Raw genomic sequence first — 26,319 nt, 5'->3', positions numbered from 1 at the left:
CTCTAGGGTCTTTGCAGGCTGTACACCATGCCCAACTCCATGCAGATTGTGGCACTAACATCTCAAAGCGCTTTCATCTGAGTGTGTCCAAAAGTGTGTGCATGTGTTATGGGAGTGCGGGGTGGGGGTGCACAAGTCTTTAGGTTAAGTGTACCTGTCCTTTAAAGCCATAAGCTCTTCAAGACACAGTTCACATTCCTAGAGTTTCATGTATTTGTGCATACTACAATTAGAAATGAGCAAATTGATTTGCCCATCTTTGGATTTAACAAAGGTCAAGCTAATTCATGCTCACGTGAACGTTTATAAATCCTCCCAGTTCACTTGTGCAACTCCGGTTCACACTCCCCAGAATCATCTTTTCTGTCCAGTATATGAGCTGGTAAACTAGTTGGACTGCCCAATTTAAAGTCAATTTAAAGCCAGTTTTAATTTTGGATAGAGTAGTGAAAGGGTAAAAAGTTTTTCAAGATTTTTGCCCTCTGTGTCCCATTGGGCGTCCCATGGACACAAGAAGAAGTGAAAGAAAAACATCTTCAAAGTGAAGGAAATCCTCTCATAGATCCTTCTCTTTCAGCTTTAGTGACAAGTTTAACTCAAAGTTATGGACCTTTTCCTTGCATTCATCCCGATGACTATGGTCACCAGGTCAAATAGGATGAATCACCTATGCAGTATGCAGCGATAAAAACCTAACAATAGTTCTAACCCCTCATTGCTTTAGATATGCTTTAAAAGAGTACCTGTACAGAAGTAGAAGCAAGCATTTTGACCGTTGTCTTCTGAAATGGCTGAAAGTATCCCAGCTTGGGCATTATATTATGTAAAAAGTGACATCAACTATTATATCACTGTCCACTGTGCACCACTGCTGCTGCATAATGGCGGTCTCAGTGGGATCCTGAGCAGGGAATCTAAAGTCACCTGGGTGCAGAGCAGAAAGTGGACTAATCGCTGTATGTGACTGGATGGTGATCTGCAATACTGCTGGGACTGGTGAGCTGCTGCTGTGGTGATTTCCCATCTGCTGCTAGAAAGACTGAACCATTTAGGAACTGACCATCTAGTAGCCTCTCTGCTGCCTGCAGGCTTCACTGGAACTATTCTGATGTGCACCATTGGTTCAGTTGGGCCCCAACACTAGCCAGCTGAAGACTTAGGACTAAATACTGCTCCTTTACAGCTGCTACACAGAGACATTTTTTATTGCCTATACTAAGAGGTACCTCTCAGGGGACATTGTACCATATCATAGCCATTCTCCTGGAGTGCATGCTAGACTAGTTATATTATTATTATTCACATTGCAGTTAATGCTTATATGCCCTGTTTATTGCTGACTTTGCTGATTCATGAGTACATCCAAGTCTAGTGGTACAGAGCTCTCTTAAAGGTTACCTTGGCATAGTGATTTTACTTTCTAGCATACTGTGTCTATTTCTGTTCTGGTGGCAAGTTCAGCTCAAAGTTATGGATCTTTTCCTTGCTTTTATCCTGATGACAATGGTCACCGGATCACATAAGATGAATCTCCTATGCAGTATAATAAAAACCTAACAATAATTCAAACCCCTCACTGTTTTTAGATATATATTAGAGTACCCGTACAGAAGTAGGAGCAAGCAATTTGACAGTTACATTCTGAAATGCCCAAAAGTGTCGCAGCTTTGGCATTATAATATGAAAAAGTGACTTCAGCTCCGACATTGCAGGTTTATGCTGTTCTCTCCCACCATTCAACAATCCATTTATTTCCATTTTGTGAGCATATTTTTTGGGGGGAATAGAACTATTCTCATCTGAGGTAATTTAGATTTTTTTTTTGTTTAGATATTAGCTTTAGTGTGTCTAAGTAGAAACTTTATTCAGGTTTCAGAAGCTGCCAAACAGACAGTTACGAATGAGTGATGTTCTAAAGTTTACATTTTATTGAAATAAAACCATTTTCAGATTCTTGTGTTTTTCCCCCTGCAAGTCTCACTTGTGTTCTCTAGAATTTGTTCTGCCAGGTGGTGTTACCACTTGAATGTTGTTGATAGTCTGTCTCTTCTGGTGACCAGAAACGACAGCCCGGGTATTAAGTTGGGGATGCAGCAAGATGATATAGACTTTGGGTGAGAAGATGCAAAACAGAAGACCAGCACTGGAGGATAAAATGGCAAACATCTCTGTTGCTACAGACAGCTTGCCTTGTGTGCTAACATAGGCTGGAACAAAGGATATCCAGACACTAAGAAACACCAACATACTGAAGGTTATATGAGTAGCCTCATTAAAGGCTCCAGGTAGTTTCCTGGCCAAGAATGCCACCACAAAACAAACAGTAGACAGTAGTCCAAGGTAGCCAAGCATAAACCAAAAACCAAGACTGTCATTGCATTGGATGATTATTTTTCCTAATATACTTGTAGTATCATGTACTGAAAATGGCGGATTTACTAAGCACCATGAGATGCAAATGACTATTTGGACGGCTGTGCAGTATAAGGCAAACAGTATAGGCCACCATAGTCCTTTTGGCACTCTGAGGCACCCACCTGGGTGACTGGCACGGAAGGCCAAAACAACGATGACTGTCTTGGCCAAGAGGCAGGATATGCAGAAAGTAAAGGTCACACCAAATGCGACTTGTTGAATAAAACAGATCAGCTTTCCTGGTGCAGCAAGGAATAGAAGGGGGCAAAGAAAGGAGAAAGTGAGAGCAGTCAGTAGAATGAAGCTAAGAACACAATTATTAGCACGAATCAGAGGAGTTTCTCGGTTCTTAATGAAGAGCAATAGAACAAGAGCTGGCATGATGGAGCCAATGATAGATGTAGTAGCTAGAGAGATGCCAAGGGGTTCAGAAATTATTAGTAACTCCACCACCCGAAGCTTACATTGGTTCCGAGCATTATTTGGCCACTGGTCCTCTGGGCAATGAAAACAGTCAATAGCATCTGTGAGGAAACAATACATGAAAATTAGTAGTAAAGCCATATTGGATGTATACAAAACTATTTATTGTATTTGCTCTAAAATAAACTGAAATATCAACCAAAAAAAAAACACAAAAATGAGTTGGCCTGTTCACCACATTTAAAGGGTTTGGGAGAAATCATTTCTAAATATAATTTTCATCAAGTCAGTACGGAATATGATCTCAAAAACGATAACATCTAGAGAAGAGAATTAGCCATAACTGTTCATTTAAATACAATTAGCCAAGCCTTTCATGGCAGCACACCAAGTCAATTAGCTTTTAGTCTAGGACTACTGGTGGTAGTAAATACAGTGCCTTGAAAAAGTATTCACACCCCTTGAAATGTTCTAAATTTTGTGATGTTATAGACAAAAATGTAAATATACATGGCTGATGGTCAGCAAGTCTCATACACCCGCACTTTAAGTGCCACCACTGCGTCTCTAGAAAATAAAACAAACTACCCTGCTGCCACTTTAATGATGTAGAATGTGAACTGTATTTTTAACCCCTATCTAGACTTGATAGTGAAAAATAAGTGACGCTAGATTACACACATGTGTATTAAACTACAATAGTGTAAAAATCGTGAACCTAAAAATAAATGAAAATAACTTTATAAACAATACAGTTTAAAGTATCGCTGTAAAGAAAATAAAAATAATCAGTGCAACTAAACAAACTAAATTCAACTTAAAAGTCCATAAGCATAATAAGGTTCATCCAGAAAAGAACTGATTCAGTGTAAACTTTTCTGATCTTCCACCACACCAATAAGTGCCAGTGATTCCACTCCCTTTGGATGACACACTCACCAGTGCTCCAAATAGTGTAATATTGTAAAACCAGTTCATGAATAAGTCTGTATGACGAAACATGTCGGGGGCGTGACTAAACGGCAATCATCTATAAGCACTTCATGCTGCACACCAGATCAGGGTTTGAGCTAAGAGGAGCGCGTGAGAGTGGTTTCTAAGCCGTACACCTCGGGTCCGCCGTGACTACACTATATACCACTACAGACGTTTTAACCAAAAGCTTTTTGCTGTGATTTTAGCTGCTGGCTTTGAAGTGATATGATGTGAGTGTAATGGTTGAAGTTTTTCACTTAGGCCCCTTTCACACGGGACGGATCCGTGTTGATCCGACCCATGAACATCCGCTGCTCAGCGGGGATCTCTCCGTTTTTCCCAGCTGAGCCGGCGGATGACAGGGCGGGACCCGCACACTGTGCAGGGACCGCCCTGTCAGTTCTCCGCTCTCCCCTATGGGGGATTGGATGAGCACGGACTGTCTGTCTGTGTTAATCCGATCCGCTCTGCAGACGGATAGAAAAATAGGATTTTCCTCCGTCTGCAGAATCGGACGAGAGCGGGGCCGGATGATATCGGGTGTCAGCAGATGTTCATCCGTTGACATCCGATATCCTATAGGGATGCATGTATGTCCGTATTTCATCCGAAAACAGATGGATGAAATACGGACATACGGTCCGCACGTGTGAAAGGGGCCTTAGTGTTTTATTAAACTGGTTTTACAATATTACACTATTACACTATTACACTATGGAGCACCTTTTATTTTCATGTGGAGAGATCCTGTACACATGCTTGCGGCCGGATAACAGAGATCAGTTGACCCTGTTTGTGTGGTTCATAGCGTATATGCCAGCACCGGAGTGTAAGGCATAAATATCTGGTGAGTGTGCCATCTAAAGGGAATGGAATCACTGGCACTTATTGGTGTGGTGGAAGATCAGAAAAGTTTACACTGAATCAGTTCTTTTCCGGGTGAACCTTATTATGCTTATGGACTTTTAAGTTGAATTTAGTTTATTTTCACTTGTCAAAGGGTGATATTGTTACACTGATGATTATAATCATTACATTGTTGCACTGATTATTTTTATTTTCTTTACAGCGATACTTTAAACTGTATTGTTTATGAAGTTATTTTCATTTATTTTTAGGTTCACGTTTTTTACATTATTGTAGTTTAAATACACATGTGTGTAATCTAGCGCCACTTCTTTTTCACTATCAAGTCTAGATAGGGGTTAAAAATACAGTTCACAAAAAATGTAAATGTATTTTATTGGGATTTTATGTGATAGACCAACACAAAGTGGCACATAATTGTGAAGTGGAAGGAAAATGATAAATGTTTTTCAACTTTTTTTTACAAATAAATATCTGAAAAGTGTGGTGTGCATTTGTATTCAGCCCCCTTTACTCTGATACCCCTAACTAAAATCTAATGGAACCAATTGCCTTCAGAAGTCACCTAATTAGTAAATAGAGTCCACCTGTGTGTAATTTAATTTCAGTTTAAATACAGCTGTGGTGCCTACAGAGGTTTGTTAGAGACTCTTAGTGAACAAACCGCATCATGAAGGCCAAGGAACACACCAGACAGGTCAGGGATAAAGTTGTGGAGAAGTATAAGGCAGGGTTAGGTTATAAAACAAATATCCCAAGCTTTGAATATCTCATGGAGCACTGTTCAATCCATCATCCGAAAATGTAAAGAGTATGGCACAACTGCAAACCTACCAAGACATGGCCGTCCACCTAAACTGACAGGACGAGCAAGGAGAGCATTAATCAGAGAAGAAGCCAAGAGGCCCATGGTAACTCTGGAGGAGCTGCAGAGATCCACAGCTCAGGTGGGAGAATCTGTCCACAGGACAAGTAGTATGGCGCGTACACACGATCGGATTTTCCGACAACAAATGTTTGATAGGAGCTTGTTGTCAGAAATTCCAACCGTGTGTGGGCTACATCGGAAATTTTTTGTTGGAATTTCCAACAACAAAAATTTGAGAGCTGGTTCTCAAATTTTCCGACAACAAAATCCGTTGTCGGAAATTCTGAGCGTGTGTACACAATTCCGACGCACAAAATTCCATGCATGCTCGGAATCAAGCAGAAGAGCCGCACTGGCTATTGAACTTAATTTTTCTCGGCTCGTCGTACGTGTTGTACATCACTGTGTTCCTGACGTTCGGAAATTTCCGACAATATTTGTGCGACTGTGTGTATGCAAGACAAGTTTGAGCCAACATCCGTCGGAAATAAATCCAGGGTTTGGTTGTCGGAAATTCTGATTGTGTGTACGCGGCATTAGTCGTGCACTCCACAAATCTGGCCTTTATGGAAGAGTGGCAAGAAGAAAGCCATTGTTGAAAGAAAGTCATAAAAAGTCCCGTTTGCAGTTTGCAAGAAGCCATGTGGGGGACACAACAAACACGTGGAAGAAGGTGCTTTGGTCAGATGAGACCAAAATTGAACTTTTTGGCTTAAAAGCAAAACGCAATGTGTGGCGGAAAACTAACACTGCACATCACCCTGAACACACCATCCCCACCGTGAAACATGGTGGTGGCAGCATCATGTCGTGGGGATGCTTTTCTTCAGCAGGGACAGGGAAGCTGGTCAGAGTTGCTGGGAAGATGGATGGAGCCAAATACCGGGCAATCTTAGAAGAAAACCTTTTACAGTCTGCAAAAGAGACTGGGGTGGAGGTTCACCTTTCAACAGGACAACGTTCCTAAACATACATCCAGAGCTACAATGGAATGGTTTAGATCAAAGCATATTCATGTGTTAGAATGGCCCAGTCAAAGTCCAGAAGTAAATCCAATTGAGAATCTGTGGCAAGACCTGAAAATTGCTGTTCCCAGATGCTCTCCATCCAATCTGACAGAGGTTGAGCTATTTTATAATGAAGAATGGGCAAAAATATCACTCTCTAGATGTGCAAAGCTGGTAGAGACATCCCTAAAAAAAATTGCAGCTGTAATTGCAGTGAAAGGAGGTTCTACAAAGTATTGACTCAGGGGGGCTGAATACAAATGTACCCCACACTTTTCAGATATTTATTTGTAAAAAATGTTGAAAACCATTTATCATTTTCCTTCCACTTCATAATTATGTGCCACTTTGTGTTGGTCTATCTCATAAAATGGCATATAAAATACATTTAAGTTTTTGGTTGTAACATGACAAAATGTGGAAATTATCAAGGGGTATGAATACTTTTTCAAGGCATTGTGTATGCAGACTGACAACACCATTGACCTGCTTTCCATTTTCATATCGCCAGTCATGTAACTTGGACACTTAACACATGATCCAGATCTCATGACACCATAGTAATACACTTATTATTAACTGCTAGCAAGGTAGCATTTTATAGCAAAAAAGACATTGTATGTTTCCTTCGCCCAAAAAACTCTTTTTTTTTTGCTATAATTTATTTAAGCCTACATTAATTGTGGCAGTACAGTGTACACTCCTGGGTGTACCAGAGACAGGTGCTTGGACAATGTGTCTCCAGCATGCATTAGGTTGTTGCGTCATCAGTGAATATGGGCTTAGAAAGTGGATTCCAGACCATAAGAAGACCACAAGAAGAATTTAGTTCTGCCTTTATTTGAATGAGGTGTTCCGTACCCTTTCAGTCATGTTCTTGGACAATCAGCATCTGCATTGACACATTCTATGGTGATTGGATTAAGATGACTACTTCTGTGGCTTTAAAGGAGAAGTATGGCTAAAGCCTAGTACACACTACTAGTTTTGAACTAGTTCGGTCGGAGTCGCTGTACTAACAATTCAATGTTAGTACAGTGATCTCCCCTGCTGTTCTATTGTGATCTGACAGGGGGACAGCTCCCCCTGCCCGAACACTCTGCTCATCGCTCTCAGCCATTGGCTGAGAGCGCTGATCGGTAGCTGGTCAGCTGCTGATTTTCCAGCATGCCATGCACACGGGCCAAATTTATTGAATCGGCTGATGTCATCCGACATTCGGCCCGTGTGTACTAGGCTTTAAGCTCTTTTGTGCATACTTCTCTGGTGGGTCACAGGAGTGCACTTATTTCTGCACTCCAGTGACCCAGATTCAGCTGACAGTGGGCTAAAGCCCGCTGGTGGCTGATGTCACAGTGGCGGTCCAGGCTCTGCAGGGATTCCGACAATAATGTCCGGATCTGCCTAGACTGGCAGCAGGCTCAGCCTCTCAGCATGCCACTGAGAGGCTGAGCCTGCCAATCCTGCCCCCTCCACAGCCTGGCGCTCCATGGAGTGCTGGAGGGCCAGAGCAGAGAGCTTGACAGTCACCACTCTCTGCTCACTGAAGACTTAAAACAGAGCAATCAGCAGTCCTATGATCACTAAGTTCTTGGTGTTGAAGCTGGTGGGGGACAGCTGCAGCACTGGAACGATGCTGCGGTCACATAGATAATATTTTTTATTTTCAATCGCTCATTTCTCTTTTAAATGCTGGAAAATGCTCCCAACAGTCATTTGAAATGAGGAAGGCACTTGGATGAGTGTTAAAACTACTTTAATATTACAGAACAAGTTTAGTTGAATGTGAATAACTACTACTAGATTATACTTGTTGGACTTAAGCTTGGCCTAAGCCAGTCACACAATTTCTACTGAATATACCTGATAGGGTTAGGGATTTGATTCAGAGTTCTTACTTAAATCTAATGCCTACGTGTAAAATCTGTTCTGAAATATAGTCTGTTATGAAATGCCTGCTTTGCAGTTTCTTATGAAATTAACCTTTGTATGCTGACAGATTATTCTCGATGAAACTGCTTTTATTGTAACCTTTGGCTGCTGATACGACATTATTAGTCAAAACTGCTTTTTATCTGATATCTATTTTGCACTTTGATTCTTATGATTGTATAATCAAATATATATATATATATATATATAACCCAATAAAACAAGACAGTTAACTCACTGCGGGGCACACACAGACCGTGGAATGAGACACAGACATCCCTGGCTCCGTGTCTACTTCTTTAAGGGCTAAGATTTGACAAAGCAATATAAACTCAAAGTAACTTATTTAAAAGTCACATCTAACATTTTGGCGCCCGAATAAGCAGGGACACACCGGTGATACTACAAGAGGTGGCTGAGCTACGCTGACGGAACAAAAGGACAGGCATTCCGGGAACCACAGATCAAAAACCTGGCCAGGTAAGAAAAAGCTTTATTTTTCTTATATTCTGTGCTCCCCTGATTTGTGCCTATCCGTTCTGTCAGTTACGGTTCTCCTGGTTTTAAAACACCAGCCTCTGTAGTGGTGAGTCTAGAATTACTGCATATTGTGGTTTATATTGCTGGAATTATTTGTTGTTTGTTGTTTGTCTGTCTTGTTGAGAAAGTGAATGAGCCTGCCTAGGTTGGTATGAATTGAAAGAATATCATCCCAATGAGCAACGGAATGCGCCTTACCTCACATGATTGGGAACTTGTGAGCTTGGGGGTCTGATGCTTAAGTTTGATATTCAATTTAGTTCATAAACCATAGACGGGTTGCGAGTGTAAGCCCTGTCTGCTCCAAAAAGCAGGGATAAGAGTATATAAGAGTTGACCCTAACATACCTAAAACCAGTGGAACTTAGGGATACTTTAGTATAGCACATTGTCCCATAGGGAAAAATACATTTCAGTAGGCACATGCTTGGTAGTATGAATATTCTGCAACACAAGACAGAGGCACTGCAAGATTTTGAAGCAGCCTGTAGTTGCTTACTTGTTATATTGGAGATAGCTCCCGATGGACAAGGCAGGCAGTCAAAACAACAGTGGGGTTTATTTTGACGTGGGGTTTTCCGAAATCCAGGAGGGCAACTTTCTGAACACACGCAATCAGGCGGCTACAATAAATTTTTGCTTAGTCAAAAATTGCTTTGAAAATGTCATCCTGAAAACCAAATTGACTTACGTCTAGGCATGTTTTACCTGATCAAAGTGGTCTCCCCATCGAATGCCACTTTTGTTGATGAATAAATCTTGACCCATCACTGCACCACTTTCATAAAGTCCTACTTGCACCCAGCTGATTTTTCCCCTCAGATCCTCTTGCCAGTTAATGATGTCGTAAATTACAGGTGCGTTTCCAAGAGAGTCAAAATATAGGTCATCTCCGATGTTTCCTTTCAGTCGCACTTTCTTAAGGTAGTAAAAAAGCTGTAATTGTAGAAGAAAAGCAAGAATTAGAGAATAAGGCAAGTTTACAGACAGCTCATAGTTATACTGATCTTAAAGTGCACCTTTACCCAGACTATTTACATATTCTTGGTAAGCAGTAAAAGCTTTAAAACAAGTCATTGTACTGAATATTCGATGACATGTACATCTCTGTTGTAAAGTTGGGATTTCTCCCTATGTTCGTATTTATTCAATAAAAATATATTTGAATAAAACAAGCCAACCATGACCTCTGTAGCTGCTTTTAATGTGAAGTTGTTCATTCTCTAAAGCTTAGACACGAGCGGAATGTCCGTCAGAAGCTTTTCATCGTCTATTCCGATCGTGTGTAGGCCTCTTTTGACTTTTTTTTCCGAAAATTCTGACTGACCTAGAAATGGAACATGTTCTAAATCTTTACGACGGAACCAATTCCTATCGGGAAAAAACGCTCGTCTGTATGCTGTTCCGACGGACCAAAAACAACGCATGCTCTGAAGCTATTACAGTGGCGTAGCGTGGGTTGTCAGCACCCGGGGCAAGGCAAATAATTTGCACCCCCTAACCTGCGGACTTTTAGCACTCCCTTCAAATACAATAGTACTGACCTACCTGATTCCTATACCGACCACTACACTAACCTACTTGATTTCAACACTGACCAACCTCATTCCTTTACTGACCATTACACACTACACTGACCACTATACTATACTGTCCACTACACTGAGAACTACACTGACCACTACACTGTGCACTATACTGTCCACTACACTGACCACCATAATATACTGTCCACTACACTATACTGACCACTACACTATACTGACCACTACACTACACTGTCCACGACAGACCACTATACTGTCCACTACACTGAGAACTACACTGACCACTATACTGTCCACTACACTGACCACCATACTATACTGTCCACTACACTATACTGTCCACTACACTACACTGAGAACGACAGACCACTATACTGTACACTACACTACACTGTCCACTACACTACACTGTCCACTGTCACAGGACTTTTGATGTGACGTTATTCATCAAGGCGGTTGTGTGCATCATCCCAGGCCCAGGCTCAGATTTCTCATTGATAAGTAACTTTACATTTTTCACATTTAAGATTGAGGTGCCTGAAGATTTTGCACACTTTTAAAGGATGCTGCCACTGAAAAATAGGGTTAGAAACGCTGCCCTAAGAAGCGTAAAGATAACAACTCTAGAGTCGGGATTCAGTCAGTTTCTAACAGCTTAGAAACATCTACTGGTTGTTTTATATATCAGAGGGCTGCCAACCTGCCAACCTGCCAAGATGTGCTCTTGAAAAAAAACGCAATGCCTGTGCTGTAAATTTTGAAAATGAATTACACCGCAAAGCTTACAGGTTTGGAGATGATTGGCTTGTGTGCAAGTGCTTTTATTACTTGTTTAAAATCTGTAAACACTTTTATGTTCATGATCTCAGCACAGGGCGGCTCACTTATAGTATAGCCAAACCCAAGAATACAAATGCAATGTTGCATCTTACAAGTCCATAGATGTAGTGTTTGCAAAAGTTTTCATTTCTTAGGCTAAGAACATTTTTAGCAAGTACAGAAAATACCTGTTGATCTTGCCAGAAAGGCAGTGTCCTTGTCACTTCTTTGAAGGTATGAGCTGGAAGCAAAAGCAACCTTTTTTGTCCAAACTACTTATCCCATTACCCCCTTGCAATGGAGATGAACAAAAGCAGACATGTGTAGCACCCTCTATTTAGGTAGGTGCTAGAGTGAGGATTTTTCTGATAGAGTAGGACAATTTAGATAGGCCTAACTGGTGGCTAGGCCTGCTTGTTTTAATTCTGGGATGGGAATGGCTCAGGGCAGGGCTGGGTGACTCACACTGTCATCACTGTCACCTCCCTCTTCTTTCTAGAATGTGCTAGAAAGAGAGAAGGAGAGGTGGAGCTGCTTGTGGTATTTTTGAGGAGCCTTGACCAATCCCCAACTTGGAGCAGGGGGAGCCCCTCCTTTATATACCAGGGGTCAGCCCAGCAGGGAAAGAGTTGTTGGGTGGAAGAGCTGGAGTGAGAGAGTGTGAAGGCTGTCGAGGCCCATGAAAGCTCCCCAGTCTGGGGGGGGGGGGGTGACCTTGGGCCGGGACTCGGGTGAATCCAGGAGGAGAGAAGAGATCCTGGAAGAGAGGCATATGAGAGAGCAAGGAGAGGACAGCAGAAGAGAACACTGCTAAGAGACTCCAGTGAGGACAACTGGTTGCAGCCAAGAGTGCTGGTGAATGAAGCACAGTCTGGAGGACTGGGGAGGCACGCCTGAGAGAAATGGGAGTGTGCAGTTTGAGATGGGTGCAGAACCAGAAGAGTGGACTGTGGGAAGGGCAGTGGAGAGAGGTCATTCCAGGGCTGGCAGGGCCTGAAGAGAGCCATGTGGGATTGGTAGCTGAATAGAGGACAGCTAGCACCTGAAGTATTTCTACACCATAGGGGCCCAGGGCCCCTGACCGCAAAAGGCAACCCACTGAGGCCTGGCTGAGTTAGTGTCAGGCCTAACCATGTGGTGCTAGCTAGTCTGGAGGAGTAATAGTCTGCAGCAAGTGAAGTGCTGGAGGAGCAAGGGAAAGAGATCTTAAGTGAGAGTTTGTGCTGGAGAGAAGACTGGAATGTATATACAGGAGTGTTTATAGTAGTCCCAAGCAAGTCACACTGAATGTCCTGGGCATCCCATAATTTCTCTTTCCCATCCAAGTTCAATCCCCTCAATAAAAGAACAAAAAAACAAAGCTTATGGACTGTGCTATGTCTCTGAGTGACTGAGAGATGGATGCTGGGCTGGGCAGGATGACAGGTGAACCACAACATTCAGCGACCAATTCAATACAGAGCACTTTTACCCCCTTCCTGCCCAGGCCAATTTTCAGCTTCAGCTGAAACACTGTACCCAAATTAAATTTTTATCATTTTTTTTGAGGCAGATAGAGCTTTCTTTTGGTGGTATTTTATCACCACTGGGCTTTTTATTTTTTGCTATAAAAATGAAAAAAGACGCTGATGAGGCGGCACTGATGGGCATTGAAAAGCTGTACTGAAGGGCACTGATAGGCTGCACTAATGGGCACTGATAGGCTGCTAGGGGGAACTGATTGGCAATGATGAGATGTCACTGAAGGGCACTGATGAGGTGGCACTGATAGGCACCACTGATGGGCACTGATAGGTGGCACTGATGGACACTGATAGGCGGCACTGATAGGTGGCACTGATAGGTAGCACTAATGGGCACTGATAGGCCACACTTATGGGCACTGATAGGTGGCACTGATAGGTAGCACTAATGGGCACTGATAGGCCACACTTATGGGCACTGATAGGCAGAACTGATGGGCACTGATTGGCGGTGCTGATTGGTGGCACTAATGAGCAGGCACTAATGGGCACTGAAAGGCAGCACTGACTGGCATCACTGATGGGCACTGATTGACATTACTAATGGGCACTAATTGTCATCACTTCTGGGCACTGTTGGGGCTGCACTGATCATCAGGCACTGATGATTAGTGCCCTGATTTTCTGTGCAGGTCTCCCCTGTGAGGAAATGCTGCTGATTGGCTCTCCTCTCCTCACAGGTTAAACAGATCTACCCAATGCCAAACATGGCTTTGTAAATTTGAGAATTGGTTGGACAGTGATATAATTTTTTTGGCAGGTAAAACAATTCCCTTATATGAATTTCATCTGTGTATTTAGCTGCTTACCTGGAGTTACACCCCATTCACAATTGTGTGACTTATTAAAGTTGCATGACAAGTTGTTCCTTGTGTTTTCCAATGATAACTATTCATATATATGCTACCTAAAGTCGCAGCGACTTCAAAGTAGTTCATGCACTACTTTGGTCCAACTTTCATGCAATTTGAGGGCCATAGACTTCAATGTTAACCCTCAAAAGTTGAAGTCATACCTGAATGTTTTACATGCAACAGTGGTGCAACAGTGGGTCCACTGAGCAGAGGAACAACATGTCACATCCATCCAAAGTTGCATCAAAGTTGTACCAAAGTTGCACTCCAAAGTCACTGGACTTTGGAGTCAAACAAGTGTGAAGGGAGCCTTAAGCTTTAAATGTGTTCCTTATATAAAACACATAGATAGCATCCTAACCTGCCATGGCTGAAAATGTTGAATGTCTACACAATGACCTATATCCAAGGATCTGTTCATGATTTGACAAGTAGCCATGTCATGGAGAGCTTTGGCAACCATCTTCACTGCTTTGTAGACATTGTATGTTACTCGGAGGTCATTGATATCTGAGAATATCTGTAGAGAAGCAGCATCCTCCAGTCCTGTGCATAATGTCTTTGCAGAGGATGGAGACGGTGAGGTAAATGTTGAATTAGACAAAGACATATTATTGGGAGAAGTAGCATGCAGTGCTGCATTGGTAACTGATGATACTTTCACAGATGCTGTTGAAAATTCATTATAAACATTATTTGAAGGAAGTAGAGATGAAGGTTTCCCATCTGGGGGCCATTGGCAGCTAAATGCTTCCTCCCAGAACTCCAAAATCAATGGATGATTGTTGAATTGGCTAGGATTTAATCCAAATACAAATTTGCTGAAACCTGGAGCAGCCCCGTTACGAAGAACAAGTCCTAGAGAGCCTCTTAGAAAATGGGATAGCCAAGGACCCACCAGTCTTGCAGATGTTGACCAAGCGTTAGCTGATATCCAAATTCGGTCTTTACTGTCTCCATTGCGTGCCAGCTCCAACAAAACTGGATTCAGGTAGGCTTCAAGGGAGAAGACAACCACCACTTTTGCCGTTGACTGTCTAATAATGCCTGTCACACTATTGACATCTTTCACAGAAGAAGGAATGTGCTCCCAAAATGCTAAGCATGCTCCTATAGCCTGCAGCTCTTCTCTAAATGTCTGGCCCAAGGTGGAAGCACTCGTTTCCTGAGAGAGGACACCTACCCATGACCAGCCGAAGACTTGAAGGAGCCGAGCAAGGCCTTTAGCTTGTGAAGAGACCGTTGGTGCCACACTTAGGGTTGAGGGGAACAGAAAATGATTGCTGAGCTTGGCTGGAGGGGTGAAGTAACTGACCTGTAGGAGTAAAGAATCCAGTAATCTTCAATATTAACCTTTTTGGCTATGATGCAAAACAAAACCTGAAGTCTTCTTAGTCATTAATTAAATTTGCATTTGGCTCTAACCTTAATGTGATACTAAACACACACTGATTAATTTACATTGTCCCTTCTATTTCTGTATGTGGATGATGACACTGTAATTATTATAATAAAAAGAATATCTAAATACCTGTAGCGCTCACCCCTGAAGGAGCCACTTGTGATCAGGTTCCCCAACCCTGCACGGCCAGACAACAAGTATTCTCCACACTTTATCCAGACACAAGAAAGTCTTTGAGCTTGGTTTTTATGTTTTATTAGGGGTAAAAACTTCGATGGGGAATAGGAGTTATAGGATACACGACCTGATAGCAACAAAACCAGGAAACAACTTCCTCCATATGTACACATTTCAGAACGGTCTTTCTTCCTGGACACTGACAGTCTCTGATAAAAAAGCAAAAGCCCCTCATGGACTAGAAACGTTCAGTTCCTTTGGAAAGTAGCACACAAATGTTGTAGGTTGCATACAGGAGTAACTTCAACTCCACTGTAGACACTGTCCCCAGTTCTACTGACTGCAGGAACTACCAGCCCACCTGACTGCTTCTTCACTAGCCCACCTGGCTGTTACTGAAGATCTCCCAGGGCAAGGTAAAGGAAAGAATTAAAGGGGGCTGTAAACCCTTGAGGTTTACAACCCCTTGCATTAAGGTGAAAAACCTCCTATGCTGCAGCTCTCCCCCAGAGCCCCCCTTTTTCCTACCTGAGCCCGATTGTTCCAGCGACTGGGATGAGCACAGCAGCTCCAGCCACTGTCTCGGGTCCTCATTGGATAGATTGATAGCAGTAGGAGCCATTGGCTAGAGCTGCTATCAATCAAATCCAATGACGCTGGAGCGTCTGTGTCAATGGACGCAGCAGCAGGACCTTGGAGCGTGCCCGCACAAGTGCCCCCATGGAAAGCGGCTCTCCATGGGGGCAGGAGGAGGAGCTGGGAGCACCGCCGGGAGACCCCAGAAAAGGAGGATTGGGGCCGCTTTGTGCAAAGCCCTTGCACAGAGCGGGTAAGTATGACATGTTTGTTATGTAAAAAAAAAAAACAAAAAACAAACCTTTACAATCACTTTAAACCTAACGCTGAATTCTAGAAAAGCTTGTTACATGCGACAGTCTTTCCCCTTGCAAGTTCCTGAAAGTGCTGAGGTGTATTTACACTGTTCTCTTTGCTTTTGCTGTTTTCCAGGCAAGATTCCTTTCGGACCCTGATGCTGGCAGAATCCTCCTAGGCCAGCCTGAGCCCGAGGCAGAGCCCCCAGGCATGAGTTTCCCTCAAGTACCACCGACAGTCTCCTCAGCACTCCATCTTCCACCCAACTCCCTGCCAGCATGACTTATCCATATTCAAAGGGAGAAAAACATACGTATACTTCCTAGACCTTATAGACTTTTAGTTGTGTCATCAGTGTGTTTCAGTACCCTCTCATGCGCCATTCTGTTTTTGTCTTGTTATCCATATTTAAAGGCTAGCTTAGCCACCATGCCAGGTCCACTGCCTGGGGATTGGCCAAACTCCCCTAAGTATGCAGATCAACCCTCCTGGCCCCCGCCCTCCAGTTTCTGAAACGTTCTCCAACTGTCCAGCACCAGAGGTCTGCCTGTCTGCCTGCTGTCCCTCCATCCCCCTTTCATCCCCATCGTCCATCTCAGACTCAAACCACACCCCATTTGAACCACGCCCCTTTAAACCATGCCCATTTTTCGCCTACAGACAAAAAAGTGTCCCTATAAATTTTTGGACAACGTTGGCATGAAATTGCTGTTCCCAGACGCTCTCCATCCAATCTGACAAAGCTTGAGCTATTTTGCAAAGTAGAATGGGCAAAAATGTCCCTCTCTAGATGTGCAAAGCTGGTAGAGACATCCCCGAAAAGACTAATTTCAGAGAAAGGTGGTTCTACAAAGTATTGACTCGGGGGGGGGGGGGGGGGGGAGGGGGCTGAATACAAATGCACGCCACACTTTTCACATATTTATTTATAAAAAAAAATTGAAAGCAATTTATCATTTTCCTTCATCTTCACAATTATGTGCCACTTTGTGTTGGTCTATCACATAAAATCCCAATAAAATAAATTTACATTTTTGGTTGTAACATGACAAAATGTGGAAAATTTCAGGGGGGAAGGAATACTTTTTCAAGGCCCAGTAACTAAACATATGCACAGATATGATAAACAGATCCAAATAAACTAGTGTCCATGCCACCATCCATACAATTTTACCTGTTACCTTAAAGGAAATGTATGTCAGGATTTTAATGGTATCTAGGAAACTATTGGAGAGATTTCCCCTTCTTGTCCTGCTAACATCATTTTACCAAACAGGAAGTGAGGGGAACTTTCCAACAGCAAAACAAACTAGAAAACAGTTTATAGCTAGGAATACTGTAAGACGTCAGCTGTGCCTTACCTGGGGGTAATTATGGAGTCCTAGAATGCTGGCCAAACTGAGTGCTGAGTCTTCCCCTGCATCTCCGAGCACCGCAGACAGCAATGGTGGTGGGCCCCAACAGCGATAACTTAAAGGCCCTCTGGGACCTCCTGATAGAAGCCATGATGCTCCCCCTAGGGCTACTTTGGCATCACTGCAAGAGTCCATCACTGCAGCCCCCAGCGTCAAATTTGTTAGCACTTCAGGAGTGCCATTCACTTCTTCCACTGCAAAGAGGAACGCCAGAATCCAGCGGAAGGAACGGAAACTGAACCTGGCAAAGGAAAGAAAAGATGATACTATCAGGAAAATAAATAGCACATCAGTTGGTTGAAAAAATCATTTAAAATACAAGGTGTTTAAAGTGCACCTTATGGGCTCATTCACACCAACATTGTTGGGTTGTTTTGGGAAGCGTTGCCCATCCAAATTCCAACAAAATGGCGATTTTCCTTATTTCTTATGGCTTTATAACTTTATGGCCACTGACAGGTTAACTGCTTCAGCCCCAGAAGATTTTACCCCCTTCCTGACCAGAGCACTTTTTGCGATTCAGCATTGCGTCGCTTTAACTGACAATTGCGTGGTCGTGCGACGATCCACCCAAACAAAATTGACGTCCTTTTTTTCCCACAAATAGAGCTTTCTTTTGGTGGTATTTGATCGCCTCTGCAGTTTTTATTTTTTGCGCTATAAACAAAAAAAGAGCGACAATTTTGAAAAAAACGCAATATTTTTTACTTTTTGCTAAAATAAATATCCCCCAAAAATATATATAACATTTTTTTTTCCTCAGTTTAGGCCGGTATGTATTCTTCTACATATTTTTGGTAAAAAAAAATCACAATAAGTGTATATTGATTAGTTTGCGCAAAAGTTACAGCTGGAGGAAGCTGTCAATATACAGCTTCCTCCAGTCTGGACCCAGGAACCAGGTATTATAGATAAATATTGCACCCAAGATACTAGACAACACTAGCTTAGATGCAAACTGTAACTGGACTTAATTGAAAACTCACACAGAATTTATATACCACATAATATCAGGTGAGCCTGATCACATTATCGTATACAATACAAACTGTAAACAGTAATATAATTACCATAGCTAAGGAACAGCCAATATAAACATAAACATTAAGCTAATTATTAAACAACTAGCCACGTAGGTGACTCAGTGCCCACCCAGACCGTCGGCACCAAGCCCACAACCCTGCAAACAAAGTACATTACACATTATCATAAGCATAAAACATCACACAATGGTTCAATAACAAAGTACAGTGCTCACAATATTAATCACATATCCTAGAGATGATCAGACAGACAGAAACAATAGGTGGCTCAATTAACCACTTCCCCCAGGTTGATGTCATATGACGTCAGGGACTTGAAGTGGTGATATCTGAATGATGCCTGCAGCTGCAAGCGTCATCCAGATATCTTTTTTTTTTTAGCAGGCGATTCCCTGCAATGTAAAAGCAATCATAGTGGCTGTTCAGCTGCTTGTTTGCTTTTACAGGGGTGGGAGGGGACGGCCCCCATATGTAAATGCCATTCAAACCACACACGCGAGGCATCGCCGCGATTGTTAGAGCAAGAGCAATAATTCTAGCACTCAACCTCCTCTGTAACGCTAAACTGGTAACCTGTAGAAATTTTTTAAGCGTAGCCTATGGAGATTTTTAAGTACCGAAGTTTGGTGCCATTCCACAAGTGTGTGCAATTTTAAAGTGTGACATGTTATGTTACTCGGCGTAAGATCATCTTTCACATTATACAAAAAAATTGGGGTAAATATTGTTAAATATTTATGAAAGTATTTTTTACCCAAAAAATCATGTTTCAAAAAGTGCTGCGCAAATACCATGTGACATAAAAAATTGCAACGACCGCCATTTTATTCCATAGGGTCTCTGCTAAAAATATATACGTATAATGTTTGGGGGCTCTGAGTAATTTTCTAGCAACAAATTATGATCTTGATGTAGGAGGGAAGTGTCAGAATTGGCGTGGGTGGCAAGTGGTTAACAAAGGGAATGCGCACCTAGGAGGCACACAATGGGAGGGATATACTTAACAGGAAGACGCTGAACACCTTAATAAACAGACTATAGCAGGAGACCCCCATTATCAGGTTGGTTTGAGATGATTGTATTAACATCTGCTCTGAGTTCTCCAGTTCCCAGAGTCTGCGTGTTTTGGGGAGACATGGACTTGAATCTGAAGCAAGACCACTCCAAGGGTCCCCCAGGCACACACCTCCCAAAGAGTAGTGTTCCCTTAAAAGCCAGGGCCCATAGTCAGTAGGCTCCTCCAAATGCCCCTGTGCTGGTTGGGTCTGTCACAAGGTTCAAGAATGGTTTGAGGAACACAACGAGTTCAGGGTGTTGACCTAGCCAGCAAATACTCAAGATCTCAATCCAATCGAGCATCTGTGGGATGTGCTTGGAAAAACAAGTCCGATCCATGGAGGCCCCACTTTGCAACTTACAGGAATTAAAGGATCTACTAGGGCTTGGTGCTAGATACCACAGCATATCTTCAGAGGTCTAGTGGAGTCCATGTCTCGAGTGGTCAGGGCTGTTTTGGCACCAGCTGGAGCTGTTTTGGTGGCAAAAGGGGGACCTACTCAATTTTAGGTGGGTGGTCTTAAAGTAATGGCTGATTGATGTTATTAGCAGTTTTAACCAGCTGTAAACACTGGATGTGCTAGACAAAGCCAGAAAAACTTAATTGAAGTATACCAGACGTTTGCATTATGTCCTGTCCATCTGCCCCTCTGCTGCACCCACCTGGCACTTTCCGTCAGTTTCCGGCTATGACTAAAATGGCATCTTGGACATGCTGTGTGAATACAGGAGCTTTAGAAGCTGCTGCTATTAAAAATAGACTGTCTGCCACAGTATTTATAAACATTGTTCAGACACAGAGAGATACAAAGTAGTATTGTCACTTTTGTATCTATTTTGTTTCATTCTTTTGCAGTTCAAAGGGAAAAGCTTTGATCAGGACAGGACTTTAATTCATGGTCAGATCACCAGGTGAAAATAAAGTGTAGCCAGGAGTTGGCTAATGTTGCCTGCATTGTCAGGAGACACTTTGCTGCGTTACTGTTGTGAAGCTGTTCTCTCCTAGTGTTCATCCCGGGACTCTGTGTTGTCATATCCTGAAAATAGAGTGACTGAGTCCTAGGAGTAAAGAAAAGCATCTTGGGACGTGTAGTCCAGGGAGTCAAAATCTGCATTCAGCTGCAAATTGCGGCCTGTGCTATGGAGAGAGAGAGAGTCATCGCGTGCAGGTGTAGGAGCAACCAGTTGCTGGTGTGTGTCATCAGACTGCATTACCCCTTGAGCAGGGCTTTGCCGAGGCCTAATGTGGAGACCCTTCTATTTTCCAGTATCAAGAATCGTTGGAAGTGGTGAGCAGGCACTTGCCCACCCTGATACCACAAAAAACACTACATGCAGACACCATTGCCTTGTTCTTTGCCTAAGCCTGTGGGATCTGGTGCTACATTTACTCGCTTGGAGTAGTATTAGCGTTCCTCCTTCCACAGGACACTACAAGTACACATTGCTATACATAGTTCACTAAGCCATCACCAGACCACTTCACCTTCCTTTGATCACCAGGATATTTCAAGTACTTCATTAAAGAGCTAGCTGAAGACCAAAGGCTTATTTCTTCTGAGAGACTACAACATATTCCCCCCACTGAAGGATTAATGAGTTCATGTTATAAGTACAAATCTGATGACAAGTCTACTTTAACATTGGTTGAGGAAAATATTTAGTTTACAGCGGAGAGCAGTGTACAGATAGGGATGGAGGGCGATCACATACATCCAGACCATGTCTGATATATTTTTAGCAGTGTCCCTGACATATGTTGGTGCTATATGCAGCCTGTGTAGTTGTACATTAACTTTCCACAATCTAATTCCGCGAATCAAATATTCATGGTGAAGGTTACAGGAGATTTTACTGAGGGTTTGATGAGGGCGTTGCAGAGCAATTGATTTATTCGCTTTAAGATTACAGAGATCACAGATGTGTCCTTGTTTTACTTAACCCGTTCCCGACAAGCCACAGCATCCCTTTAAATGGATCTTTCCACCAGGGATGCCGGCCAAACACGTGTCCACTGTGATTGGCTGTTACAGTGGTCACATGTTCGGGAACCTCTTTCGCCAGCTATCCATCGTTACCAGAGGCCGGGAGCTGTCTTTGACAGTTCGGTCGCTGTGCTGGGAGCATGCACAGAGGCCACCAGGATGGCTTCCCACAGAGCAGATCTGTTCCACTATCTCCTCTGTTACAAATGAATCCAAAAGCAATGATGATCTCATCATTTCCTGCTTTAGAGCTGTCATTTCTTGGCCATTACAGCCAGGCATGCATGACATGTGCTTTATTAGCTGCTCTGTAGGGGATACATTGGAGGTCCACCAGGGAGCCTCTGTGATGAAAAAATCGATAAGCAACAAGGATTTCCTCACATCTAAATTTCAGAGCTGTCATTTCCTGGCTGTTACAGCAAGGGAAGCATTTAAGCAAGCTTGGTGTGTGCTTGATTAGCTGCAGTGGAGGGCAGGGGAGACATTGGAGGTCTAATAGACCCCTGGTATCTCCATAAAGAGGACGTGTCAACTGCTCAAAGCTATCACAACAAGGATGGGAACAAAGGTAAATAAATGTTTTTTTAAAGTGTAAATAAAAAGTAAATAAAAAAAAAAATGATGAAAAAAAGTAAAGGCACCCCCCACCCGCACATAAACGCAAATGCAAGCGTAGGTCCAGCACAAACCATAAACTTGATTGGAGCACACATGTCAGGTTTCACCGCAAACTTCGGAGTGAGAGCAATAATTCTAGGGCCACAATTTATGATTATGGGGCACTATTCCTCCCACTAGTACCAATAATAGGACACTAACTTCCCACTGACACCAATGATGGGGCACTCTTCTTCCCACTAATACCAATGGTAGGGAACTCTTCTTCGCACTGACACCAATGATGGTACACTAACCTCCCACTGACACCAATGATGGGGCACTATTGCTCCCAGTGACGCCAATGATGGGACACTAACCTCCCACTGAAACCAATGATGGGACGCTAACCACCCACTGACACCAATGATTAGGCACTCTTCTTCCCACTGATACCAATGATGGGGCACTATTCCTCGGACTGACACCAATGATGGGACACTTACCTCCCACTGACACCACTGATGGGACACTAACCTCCCACTGACACCACTGATGGGACACTAATCTCCCAATAACACCAATGATGGGGCACTCTTCTTCCCACTAATACCAACAATGGGGCACTCTTCTTCCTACTGATACCAATGATGGGGCACTCTTCTTCCCACTGATATCAACGATGGGGCACTCTTCTTCCCACTGATGCCAATAATGGGGTACTCTTCTTCAGACTGATACTAACAATGGGGCACTCTTCTTCCCACTGATACCAATGATAGGACACTATTCCTCTTGCTGACAATAATGATGGGCAATATTCTTCCCAATGATACTATTATGGGTATGGGCACTATTCCTTCTCCTACTGACCACCGGAGCTATGTCATTTTCTTACTCCCTCTGACCGCCAAGCCTGAGACATTGTTTAATCCTACTGACACTGTGAAATTTTTGACTTCCTGCTGGCCACACTCCCCCCCCCCACCCCTCCTAAAATTTGGCCTTTTGTTAAAAAAGTTTGGAGACACCTGATCTAGACCAGCCTTTCTTAGGCCCCTTTCACACTGGAGCGGTTTTCAGGCGGTATTGCGCTAAAAATACCGCCTGAAAACCGCCCCTAAACAGCCTCCGCTGTTTGTTCAGTGTGAAAGCCCGAGGGTGCGGTGCGCTCGCAGGATGGTAAAAAAAGTCCTGCGAGCCGCTTCTTTGGAGCGGGGAAGGAGCGGTGTATTCACCGCTCCTAAACCGCTCCTGCCCATTTAAATCAATGGGACAGCGCGGCTATACCGCGGTAATACCGCGGCTATAGCCGCGGCTATAGCCGCGCTGTACGAGCGGATTTAACCCTTTTTCGGCAGCCAGCAGGGGTTAAAACCGAACTGCTAGCGGCCGAATACCGCTGCAAGAACGACGGTACAGCAGCGCTAAAAATAGCGCTGTTGTACCGCCGACGCCCCCACCGCCCCAGTGTGAAAGGGGCCTTAAGCTTTTTAACACAGAGGAACTCTTGAAATAACTTTTGATTCCAAGGAATACCTGCTAAAAAAATTACTGTATCTACAGCTCACTGTGTAGTAACTATCAGTGGGATAGTCAGTGGGAAGAATGCTGGTAATAGATGGATAGAATTTTGAACAAAAATTCTTAGGAAAAATCTTCGGAAAATTTGTACAATAATTCTGAGAACATTTTCAGAACATTGGTTAGTCATTCAAAAGATTTTGTTTGCTTTTAAAGCCTCGTACACACGATCCGATTTTTGGTAGGGGATTGTCTGTTGACAAACTGTTGTCCTAAAATCTGACCGTTACTACACTCCTTCTAACAATTGTTGTCCAACTTTCAGCCAACAAATGTTGGATGGCAGGCTAGTAAATCTTCAGGGGACAACACTCTGTTATCTGATTTTCGATTGTCAGTACACAAGTCCGTCACACAAAAGTCAAAAGTACAAACAGGCATGCTCGGAATCAATGCTCACCAAACACGAAATTAGCAGAAGGGGCCCAAAGGGTGGCGCTCAAGAGCTGAAATTCCTCGTAGTTCGCATTTATTGGCCGACAATTGTGTACTGTAATGCCCCCTACACATGGTCGGACATTGATCGGACATTCCGACAACAAAATCCTAGGATTTTTTACGACGGATGTTGGATCAAACTTGTCTTGCATACACACGGTCACACAAAGTTGTCGGAAAATCCGATCATTCTGAACGCGGTGACGTAAAACACGTACGTCGGGACTATAAATGGAGCAGTGGCCAATAGCTTTCATCTCTTTATTTATTCTGAGCATGCGTGGCACTTTGTGTGTCGGATTTGTGTACACACGATCGGAATTTCCGACAACGGATTTTGTTGTTGGAAAATTTTATAGCAAGCTCTCAAACTTTGTGTGTCGGAAAATCCGATGGAAAATGTGTGATGGAGCCTACACACGGTCGGAATTTCCAACAACAAGGTCCTATCACACATTTTCCGTCGGAAAATCCGACCGTGTGTACAGGGCATTAGTATGCAAGACAAGTTACTGGCACATGCCCTTTGGACAAAAATCAGACGCTCGTTTGGCCTACAATCGGATCGTGTGTTCGAGGCTTTACATTGGATTTTAGAATGAATGGACTTTACTGAACGAAAACCACATACAGTGTTAGAAATTTGTTTCTTTGAGAAAAATTTTCCATCCTGCTCCAGTCACTGCAATCGAAAACGAGCATCAATTTGACCCACCGATAAATAGAAAAACTAACAAACATTCTAAGAACCTCATTTTCCTGAAACGTTTTCATTCAAAATTCTATCTATATATGGTCAGCTTTACACTGGTAATCAGTGGGATGAATCCCATCCTTACAGATATCTAAAACATCATTGATGTCAGTGGAAACTTATTCGGGAGACAAAAATTGTACCATGCTTAGGGAACTTTTAGGAACCTCTGAAAGAACCCAGGAGTTCCATTGAAACCCTGTTTGGGAAAGGCTGATCCAGACTTTATGTACTCACCATTGGCAAGAGTGAGAGCTTGGTGGTGTCCGGAAGGTTTCTGGTTCAGCCCCAGGGTTTAGGTGGAGAGGAAAGACCCCACCAATAAGAATATCGGCCTTTTGTACATACCCTGTCACCCCCTGATGGTGCAGGACACACTCAGCTTTCACATGGACAAGATGGGAGAGAAGAAGGCACAAGCCTACTGCAGCAGGTAACATGGTTCAAAGACAATCAAAATAAGAGAAGGATGAACTCTAGGGGAGAAAATATTTTCTATTTCCAAAACTGGTGCTTCGGAACTTATTCGGTCCCAGTTCTGCTGAGTGAAGTGTCTGCTTTAAATTCTCATAGCATTGTTGGCTTTATATTCAACAGCTTTGCAAATAAATGATTGTAAGATAGCTGCCAGGAGGAGTATTTAAACATCTCTCCCCCCCCCCCCCCAGAGGAGTGAGGAGGCACTCGGGACCTTCCAAAGAAGAAAATTAGAGAAAGACATAACAGCCGTTTGATGTGAGATTTATAGTGACATCGGTGACCCTGTGAAGTCTTCAAATCCTTAATTATTTGCTCCAAGCTGTAGAAATGTCTAAATTCACAAGTATACTTAAAGCATAAATGTAGGCAGACAAATTGTTACACTGTGGAAATACATAGATGGCATCACGATTCACTTTCTTAACCATTTAAATACCGGGCACTTTCACCCCCTTCCTGCCCAGGCCAATTTTCATCTTTCAGCGCTGTTGCACTTTGAATGACGATTGTGCGGTCATGCAAAACTGTATCCAAATGAAATTTGTACCATTTTTTTTTTGAGACAGATAGAGTTTTTTTGGGGGGTATTTTAGCACTGCTTAAAAAAACCTGAAAATTTTGAAAAAACCCTCCATTTTTCTTAGTTTCTGTTATAACATTTTGCAAAAAAGTAATTGTTCTTCACTGATGAGCACTGGTGAGGCAGCACAGATGAGCACTGATATGTGGCACTGATGAGCAC

The 26,319-nt window shown here is 43.0% G+C and overlaps 1 protein-coding gene across 1 annotated transcript; it reads right to left on the bottom strand.

Annotated features, from left to right (window-relative positions):
* Positions 1 to 1,977: 1,977 nt before the first annotated feature.
* LOC141134134 (extracellular calcium-sensing receptor-like) lies at positions 1,978 to 25,537 on the bottom strand. Its single transcript, XM_073623720.1, has 7 exons — positions 25,335 to 25,537; positions 17,584 to 17,878; positions 14,132 to 15,085; positions 9,736 to 9,963; positions 2,880 to 2,939; positions 2,538 to 2,763; positions 1,978 to 2,207 (listed from the first exon to the last, which is right to left on the bottom strand). Exons 1-7 carry the CDS (start codon positions 25,535 to 25,537, stop codon positions 1,978 to 1,980), a joined length of 2,196 nt encoding a protein of 731 aa, XP_073479821.1.
* Positions 25,538 to 26,319: the final 782 nt, after the last annotated feature.

This window comes from Aquarana catesbeiana, linkage group LG03, assembly GCF_042186555.1.
Source record: "Aquarana catesbeiana isolate 2022-GZ linkage group LG03, ASM4218655v1, whole genome shotgun sequence".
In the NCBI taxonomy this organism is placed as follows: Eukaryota; Metazoa; Chordata; class Amphibia; order Anura; family Ranidae; genus Aquarana; species Aquarana catesbeiana.
This window is presented reverse-complemented; position numbering and strand designations above follow the sequence as displayed.